Here is an 8,974-nt window from a genome sequence, read left to right on the forward strand (position 1 = left end):
CATTGCATGCTCTCCCACGGCCGTCGAGCAGGATGCGGACAGAGTACCCTCAGGCTTGCTCGCAGTGCTTCCTCGCTCATTGAGCAACATGTTTGCTCCTGCGATCGCCACATCTCTGCGGTGCTTACTACTGCTATGTCAGAGATGATGCGTTGCTGTTCGCGGGAAAGAAGGGCGTGTTCCTCGACGTCTGGATCTGAGCAAATCGTAACGTGCAGTCGCCTTGGGAGAGGCCAAACATCAAACTGCCACACAACTATGCGGTCGCCACTTGGCTTAGAGACCTCGACCAGCTGGCTCTGCAGATGACTGTAACAGAGTAGAGCACCGTCGACGACAAGGCTCATCCAGCTGTATCTGCCTGCTTGCATCGCATTGAGGTCGGCGCTTTCGCACGACGACCGCCGTGAGCAACGACGACGTGGCGATAGCGACGCTGCGAGTCATTGCCGTTGCACGACGCATCCCATATCCCACAAAGCTATCCCACAGCGTGCGACGATACAGCGACAAAAACAGCCAAGAGCCACCGGTCATGCATGACGTGGCGGGATCGAGCGTTTGGCTTTGCCCAACCCCCGGCCAGTCGGCCCCTATCCGGAGGCGCTATCCGGATACACCAAATAGACAGGCATCGCTGTGTGTTTCTGTATTATTAAAATAAATGAATCTGCTAATTTCATTCTACTATACTATTGGCCATTGACAAAAATGAATTAAATAACATTTTAATTTGCCTCCAAGATTGACCCAAGATGCTGCGTCGCGACGTCGGTATTTCACGTTTGCCCATGCTGACGTGTTCGAAGCTCATCCTCGGGGTCCTTGCGGCGGCCGACGCGGCCACCATGCTCGCTGGCTTCCAGCCATCGCCCGAGCTTGCGCCGCAGGGTCAGAGGGCGCTCAGCGATGCGCCGTTCGAGCTCTCTATCGGCATCAAGGCTGCCGACCCCTTGGCGCTGGAAGCGCATTTCTGGGCCATCTCGGATCCGAGGTAAAGTTGTCAACTGCACCGTCAACAGAAATGCCTCACGCTGTGTGGTAGCCATCCAAAGTATAGCCGATTCTTGGCCCAGCATGAGGTCGACGCTCTCACAGCGCCTCGTCCTGATGCGCTTGACACGGTCCAGCGTTGGCTTTCTGCGCATGCAGTCGACAACGTGACGTTTTCTGCCACGACCAACCGCTTTACGGTATGTGTTGGGTGCGTTTCGGAGCAAGGTGTGCATGGACGTTGGATCCTAGGCGCGAACGACGGTGCGGACGCTCGAAACCATGATGCAGACAACAATTCACGCATTCAACGTCGATGACGGTCACCGATTGTTGCGCGCAACGACGTCACTGACGCTGCCTGACGACGTGGCGCCACACGTGGCATACTTGAACGTCAACACAGCCCCGATGCGCCGGTCGCTTCGTGCAGCGGCTGTGTCACCGACTGACGCTGTCCGCAATGGCGCTGGCGTCACGCCAAGCTTCCTTCGCGAGCTGTACAAGATCCCGGTTCAAACACACCCGAACGAGACAAATGCGCAGATGATTCCAGAGTTCTACAATGAAGCATGGAGCCAAGACGACGTTGCGACGTTCTTCCATCAGTTTATGCCCAACGAATCCTTGCCTACTTTGCACTCAAACAACGTAAGTCTGCACTGTCGTCTGCTGTGCTTTACTAACTGTTGACGAAGGTGGCAGGCCGGGACAACGCCCCCGATCACGCCAGCGCCGAGGCGTCTCTCGATTTACAGTACATCACGGCGATCGCACCCAAGACACCGACTTTCATTTGGTCTCAGGCCGGCGCCAACCCCTACTCGGCGGCCGACGAGCCCTTTGTCGAATGGGCCACGGCAATGCTCTCGATGGACAAGCCGCCGTACGTCGTATCGCTTTCGTACTCGGACGATGAAGCGCACATCTTCGAGTCATCCGAAAGCTACGCACGAAGCTTCGATACGTTGCTCATGAAGCTTGGTGCGCGTGGCGTCTCGGTGGTCATGTCCAGCGGCGACGATGGCGTTGCTGTAGGCCCTTCTATGAAACATCCTGTCGCGCTCACAACATGTATGTAGGGTCAACGCCCAGCGCTTCTCAAGACGCATACCTCGAATGCTGCAGCATGGTGCAAGCGCGCCAATCCACAGTGGCCAACGAGCTCGCCGTACTTAACGTCCGTGGGTGCGACGATGCTGAGCAAGAGAGGGCTAACACCTGACTTTTTCGCCACGGACGAAGAAGTTGTCTGCTCGTCCGAGCTCGGGGCGCTCATCACGTCTGGTGGTGGCTTCTCAAACCAGTACCCGCGTCCATCGTACCAAGCTGATGTTGTTGCAGCCTATCTCAACTCGTCCGCAATCCCGTCGCTGGTACGCTCGCATGCGTCTCAAAACCATGACCCTCACAGAAAATAGGCATACTTTAACGCGTTTGGCCGCGCGTACCCGGACGTGGCTGCGTTTGGCTCCAATTTCAAGGTTGTGATTCGCGGGTCGACCAGCTTGATTTCTGGCACGTCGGCGTCGGCGCCTGTGTTTGCCGGCACCCTCACGCTAATCAACGACCTGCGCCTGAACGCGGGAAAGCCACCGCTTGGTTTTGTCAACCCGCTCTTGTACAAGGCTTACGCGCAAGACCCACGATCGTTCAATGACATTGTCGTTGGGTCCATTGCGGCTGGCATGGGGTCGGCCAAGCCCGTGTGCTCGCAGACGTTCCGCGCAACGAGCGGCTGGGACGCAGCATCCGGTCTTGGTTCCCCTAACTTTGAGGTGCTCAGGGATTTGCTCGTACACCCAGAGGCGTGGCTTGCGACAGCGTTTGACGGACCGCCGAAGGCGAAAAACAGCAGCCAAGGAACGAGCGAAGTCAATCGCAACAACGTGCCCGTCGTGCTCACAGAGCGGCTCTCGAACCTCGCGATTGTCGTTTGCGTCGCGACGCTTGCCGCCGTACTCGTCCTCATTGGATGCACCTGCTGTTACGTCCGCCGCTCGCTAAAGCACAAGTCGTATCAAGAAATCGACATCAACAAGCCCGACACGCCCATGTACCCTTCAAAAGCCAAACAGGACGCCGCCGCCATCTTCACGATTGACGACGACGACGACGACGAGAAGGACATCGAGCTAACGGAGGTGCCACTGGGCAAGTAAAAGAGCGTATCGTTCGTTATCGTTGAATAGACTGTCGTGGATCTCAAAAAAGTGTTCTCACAGCGATTGGTTGCTTTCAATTTTAGCTACTTAGGGGCGAAGGGACTTCAGTTCGTCGAGCATCTCATCCAGCTAACGAGTTCCATGGGCACAGGTCAATCGAGGCACACGTACTTGAAGTTGAAAGCGCGTGATATCTGCATTTTTGAGCGTGAGAACATGCTCATAGTGCGCCCGCAACGCAGCCTGCTCTAGGTGGCTCGACGCCGTTGCTTGCTGGAGGAGTGCCTGCAGCTCCGTTTCGCGCACCGCGTACTTTTGCATGAGTGCGTGTACTTGAAGCTCCAGCGCCTTGTATTGCAGCATTGATGGCGTGTTGGGGACCTCAAGTTGGCGTGTGAGGTCGCAAACTTGCGTCTCGAGGTACGGTATACGGCCGGCCGTCGCTTGTGCCTTGTGCAGGTCCTAACGTCATCACGTCATGAGATTCGATCGGTTTTCTGTGGAACCACGTTGTGGGCCACTGCAAGCATTTGTGTCACGCGCAGAATTTCTTCGTGCAGCAAGTCTTTGGCTTCGCGGAGCTCGGTGGCGTGGCGAGTACGCACGCTCTCCATCTCACGCTCCAAGTCGTGGACTTGCGTGACGAGCGCATCGTACGACGCTTGCGACACGCTCGGCGAGACGACAACGGACGACGACTGGATGAGCAGCCTGCGAGCTTCGTCACTCGCGCTCAGTTGCTGCTGGACGCTGGCGAGCTCAGTCGTAAGGTCGGTGACCTGCTTTTTGAGTCGCGCCTACTCGAAACGCCCGTCAACAAAGTAGTACACAACCAATACTTCAGCACCACGAAAGACGGGCTATCGTCACTGATTGGCGGCGGCTTCCGACCTCGTGCATCCTGCAGCTTCTTTTCAAGCTCCTGTGCCAGCCATGAGACTCTTGGGTGAAGGATGAGTGCACCTTTATCTTGGCCGTCAGCGTCGTGCGGTCCGACGACGCTGCGAGTTTCGCGTCGAGCTGGGCTCGAAGTTGCGCGACGATACGCTCGTGCTGTTGGCGAAACGCTGTGAGTTTTAGTTCGTGCGAGTGCTCAGCCGTTCTTAGCTGCTCCTGGAGTGCATGAACCTGGAGCTCATGCATGCGTTTGCATTCGGCAAGCTGGTCATCAGCGGTGGGCTTGCTCGCAAGGATGAGGTTGACGAGGCTGTCGGGGTGTCGTTTTTGCATGGCGCGTTCCATTTCGGCAATCTGTCCCTCGAGCGCCTACGCATGTGGTCGACAACGTCATCATAACGCTCAGATTTATACCTGAATACGTCGGCGATCTGCGGCCCGACTTGGTTTTGCTGATGTTTCCGACCGAGGCTGACGCCGGAGGTCGTCGATCGTTGCCCGTTGTTGCCGCAGCAGCTCGTCTTGCTCGTCTAGGTATCGCTGATTCTGAATGTACCTATGTCGACACTGGTAGAACCTCAAAATATAATCACACGTAGTTAGAAACCAGTCGAGCTTGGACTGTAGTGCCGCGATTTTGGCTTCAGCGTCATGCTGCTGGGCTACGCTAGCCGCGCGAAGTTGATCATAGGCGTCGTTCTCCCGCTGCAGAACGTCCATGTGAACCCCTGCGATCTGACACTCGAGGTCCTTCTTGGCTTTCTTGACCATGTCGAGCTGCACACGACGATACATGAGGTGCAAGACACACACACAAAGTCAGTCGCACCTCAACCTTGAGCTCCCGCTCGTGAGTTGCGTGGAGGTCGACGGCATCGCGTAGCTCCTCCTGAAGCGCGAGGATCCGCACGTCGGCGGCAAGCGTGACGTCCAGGGGCGGTCTCGCTTGGATTTGCTGCTGCTTCTGTAGCTGGTGCCGGAGGTCTTTGATGGTCGCCAAATGTGCTTCGTTTTGTGCATGCACGTCGTACTAGACGGATGATTGCACCTCGCAAAATATCGAGGAAAGTCATACGTGTAAGTCCCGCCGCATGTCTTTTAGTTGCTGCATCAGCCGCTCGTTCTCAAGCTGGTAGCCTTGGATCAAGCCTTCTTGCGTCTACCATAGAGGTGGTCGCGTAACCAAAACACGCGTGTTCGTACCTCCATCTCCTTGCGCATTGTGTCGTAGGCAGCGGACGTCATCGCGACACCGTGGCGGGTCTGGCTGTGCACGTACTTGCCAAGAAGTCGTGCATCCGACAGCGTGTGTACGTCTTGGGATACCGAGAGCGCGTCCCGCTCGTGTTGCAGTGAAAGAATCTCGCGTTGGGCGGCTTGAAGCTCTAGCTTCATCTCATTCTCCTTGTTGGCAAACGCGCGAATGAGAATCTTGTCCCGCTCAAAAGCATTGGTGACTTGGTCGTCGTGAGAGACGCGCGCGGCGTCAAGGGTCGCTTGCAGCTGTCTGAAGCGGTCTGCGGCTGGCAGTTGGGCCGCCGTGGATGTGGCGTGAAAGGTTGCAGTGTGAGTGGCGACGGGGCTGGCCACGGGTCCAACTGTTGGCACAACCGCGGGCGGGATGGAGAGTACGGTATCACTGATCACAGCGTCGACGTCCAACGTTGCCTCGAATTTGCTGGGACCGTCAACGAGCTCGACAACGACTTCTTCGGCAATTGGTGGCGTCAGTTCGGCCTCGACAGTGACAGCGCGCAAGTTGTATGCGGGTGCCTCGGATGTTTCTTGCAAAAATGACAAGTATGACGGCACGTCCGCAACAACAGGGTTGACGGCTTCTGATGCTCGTCTAATTCGACACGTGCGTCATTAAAGATCAGGAAGCCTTTAAGGTCGGTACACTGGGTCTGTCGAGTCAGCAAGAGGAAGGTCGGGAGGTGGTGGGGGGCCAGGCGACTACGCATTTAGACTAAAGCACGCAATAATAAGTCATCAACATACCATAGGAGGACTGGCTTCGTCGGGTTCAAAATCCACGGGTGGTGGTGGTGGCGGCGGTGACAGCGGCGGCGTCATTCCATTCGCGTCGGCCGATTCCTCGAATCCGTCGTCGTCGTACATATCCATGACATTGTCCTCCGTAGCATCCTACACACACGTCAAGAATGCAAAAATGTATAAAAGTCGGACCGGTACTGCCTCAAACTCGTCGCCGTAGTCGTCACTCGCGTCGCTGGTCTCCACTGGAGGCACCTCTTTCTCAAGCGACGGCTCGAGCGAAAATAGATCCTGTAAAATGGCGTCAGCAAGACACAAGCTGTGAGCGTGACGAGCACCTTCATTTTGGCAAACGCGCTTTCAAAGGGTGCTGGTGTCGATGTCTCGGCGAGCTTTTCTGCAGCAGCGTCTGCATACCGGAACGGTTCTAAAGCGCGCGTTAGTGCCGAAATGCGGGGGCGTCACCACTACGCCACCTGCAGGCGCCGACGTAACTGCGACATCAACAGTAAATGGCACCTCAACGCTGGCCTACACGCGCTTGAAATTCACACCGAGATATGATACCGTACCTTGTTGATAGGTTTCTTGGCGTACCCACCAACCTAACAAGGTCAGGACTAGAAATGCCAGAAACGATGGACCTACCTCGAAGTCTGCCGATTCCATTCCGAGCGAGTCGGAAGACTCATCAGACGAAGGCTCTTGCGTTGCTGGCTCGAGTTGTACTGCCGGAGGCTCTTCAGGCACAGAGGCAGCAGCAGCTGGCGCCTCGACAAACTACGAAATACGTCGCACGGAAATGTTCCATAGACTTTACGAATACCGGAGCCACCGCGTCAGCGAGTGCGCTTCCGTGCCGCTTGAGGATGTCCGCCATTCGTTCTTCAAGGCTCAACTTGCGTGACAGCGTGACTGGCTTGGTGCGCGCTTTGGGTTTCGGACGAGTGTCCTCGTCGCTCTCGCTCGTCGCTGCAGGACGCATCTCGAAGTTGTACGGGTCATCACTGCGAGCAGTTAAATGAGGCCTTATAAACTTACAAAGAGTGCGCAAGCACTTGCCTATCGTCGAGAGTAGGGCGCGACATCTCTATGCATCGCGTAAGCAGCCACTCGTCCAGATCGGAGCTAGGTACCCGCCGTGCTGGTTCGTCTCGATTGCTTTTTCTTCTTGGCCTTAGCGAAGGCTGCGTGCTCGTCGTCCGAGTCGCCTTCGAGGAACCTACAGCAACGTGCCACGTAAGATAAGAGGCCACTCCCGCCGTTGCCACGACCTTTCGAACTCATCGTCAGACGACATTGCGCTCGCCGTTGCGAAAATGAAAGGTGCACCTCTTCTGGAACGGTCAAATACGCACCCAAAATGGCACCGACGTAAGTGCTTACTTACATGTGAGAGAGACCCATTCCTCTATCAAGACCGAGCTACTTGGGGGCAACAACCGTGTTGGTGTCCGCCATGCCAGAGGTGGGCGAGGCGGTCCCCCCAGAGATGACGCCATGCGGTTGGGGCCAATCGAGTTGTGAGGTCGGTGAGACGTTGTTCGTTGATGCTGGTGTGCTTCGTGAGTGCGTCTGGTGCCTTCTTGTCGAGAGGGCGAGGTCTGGTATTGTACCACGACATAAGGCCGCAGCACCGCCGTTTCGGAGCTCGAGTAGTTGCTCGGATCATTTTGGCACGCCGAAGCCACATTCTTGATCTCGCGCGATGCTGTTGGTACTGAGCGAGATGTTGTTGAGGTGTGGGTGATGGCTCGATCCGTAGATGCACGTTTCGACATATACAGGTTGTCTTGGGGCCTTGGATGTGGATATGGACTTCCTTGCTTTGATGTCTTCTTGGTGCTTGAGAGTTTGATCCTTGTCGTTAAGAGACTTTGCGTCGTCGATTTCGAATGTACATGACTCGGGAGCTTGGGATGATGAGGGTCGAGGCATGCTCGCACCACAGCGAGTACGATTGGCCGCTTCTGCCGGGTGACGACGCGTGCACATCCAGCCGAACGAGGTCCGACTGCAAAGCTCGGGATGGCGAACATTGAACTCAAGATGCGGTTGGAGATCGGGAAGGGAGCCATCTTGGTCGAGCGCAAGGAAAAGGTGACAACCGAGCAAAAAATCGAGCTTCTTCTCTAGTCGAGCGCTACGAGGCGACCTTCGGCGAGCAGCGTAAGGCGCAGTACAGTGACTATTGCGACAAGCGCAAGAAGACGATCGGGTTCCATCCGCAGCGCGTGCGCGACCTTCTTCTTCCGACGCAAGTTCAAGATGTGGACGGGGGGGGATCTGGACAAGCTCCGTCAAATAACGGCGCTACTTGGTTGTTGTGATGGGCCGCTGAGTGAGCTCACTTGCGAGGTGCGCAGGGCCGCGCCGAGCTCGGGGAAGGTTGTCCATTCGCGCCAGATGTGTCTATATGCTGACCGCTGCTCGTATCTTGACCAAAGACGACAGCCAAGGCTGCCGCGCGTTTTTGTCGAGTGCTCGGTACATCCAGCGCAGGCGTGCTGTATTCGGTGTGTCTGCCCACGAAGCCGTGTGGGTCTTTCATGTTGACGTTTGTTGTGGCGGCGGCTGTGTCTAGGAGCGAGTTGCTACGTCCCGGACTGAGACGTGTCGGGACCCGGAGCCAGTGCACTGCTTGCGCCGCCAAAGTGACGCGATGTTGACACCATACACCGCTGGACAATGCCACAGAGAACGCCAAGTTGCCACACGAGTGTAGTGGTACTGATCGCCAGCACCTCGATGTTGACGGTTGAGGTGCTCAATGGTCCTGAAATTCGTTTCCCACTCTCACACCGGGAGATCAACGACCAAGCGTTCGCGGGTGTTCATGGAGGTGTCGACATCAGCATTGCATCGTCGTTGCCTTGCTAGCCTCATTTTCCACGTCATCAAGCTGAATGAACCGTGCCGAT

At 56.3% G+C, this 8,974-nt stretch overlaps 2 protein-coding genes across 3 annotated transcripts; one reads left to right on the forward strand and one right to left on the reverse strand.

Annotated features, from left to right (window-relative positions):
* Positions 1-755: 755 nt before the first annotated feature.
* SDRG_00500 (hypothetical protein) lies at positions 756-3,188 on the forward strand (the record flags this gene model as incomplete). The annotated part of the gene is made up of 6 exons (XM_008605979.1): positions 756-994; positions 1,046-1,193; positions 1,246-1,644; positions 1,692-2,027; positions 2,076-2,369; positions 2,415-3,188. 6 exons carry the CDS (start codon positions 756-758, stop codon positions 3,153-3,155), a joined length of 2,157 nt encoding a protein of 718 aa, XP_008604201.1. The 3' UTR covers positions 3,156-3,188.
* On the reverse strand, positions 3,035-7,388 carry SDRG_00501 (the record flags this gene model as incomplete). 2 transcript variants are annotated; one of them, XM_008605981.1, is made up of 21 exons in its annotated part: positions 7,328-7,388; positions 7,190-7,275; positions 7,116-7,143; positions 6,880-7,060; positions 6,702-6,833; positions 6,626-6,658; positions 6,530-6,584; positions 6,392-6,480; positions 6,246-6,344; positions 6,057-6,203; positions 5,956-6,011; positions 5,259-5,904; positions 5,131-5,214; positions 4,885-5,085; positions 4,663-4,832; positions 4,470-4,611; positions 4,122-4,424; positions 4,006-4,080; positions 3,668-3,955; positions 3,330-3,620; positions 3,035-3,287 (listed from the first exon to the last, which is right to left on the reverse strand). In XM_008605981.1, the coding sequence occupies exons 1-21, from the start codon at positions 7,351-7,353 to the stop codon at positions 3,246-3,248; spliced, it is 3,174 nt and encodes a 1,057-aa protein (XP_008604203.1). In that variant the 5' UTR covers positions 7,354-7,388. The 2 variants fall into 2 exon arrangements, with proteins under 2 accessions (XP_008604203.1, XP_008604202.1); XM_008605980.1 differs by having other exon boundaries at positions 3,246-3,287; positions 7,116-7,275; positions 7,328-7,340.
* Positions 7,389-8,974: the final 1,586 nt, after the last annotated feature.

This window comes from Saprolegnia diclina (assembly GCF_000281045.1).
Source record: "Saprolegnia diclina VS20 unplaced genomic scaffold supercont1.1, whole genome shotgun sequence".
In the NCBI taxonomy this organism is placed as follows: domain Eukaryota; phylum Oomycota; class Saprolegniomycetes; order Saprolegniales; family Saprolegniaceae; genus Saprolegnia; species Saprolegnia diclina.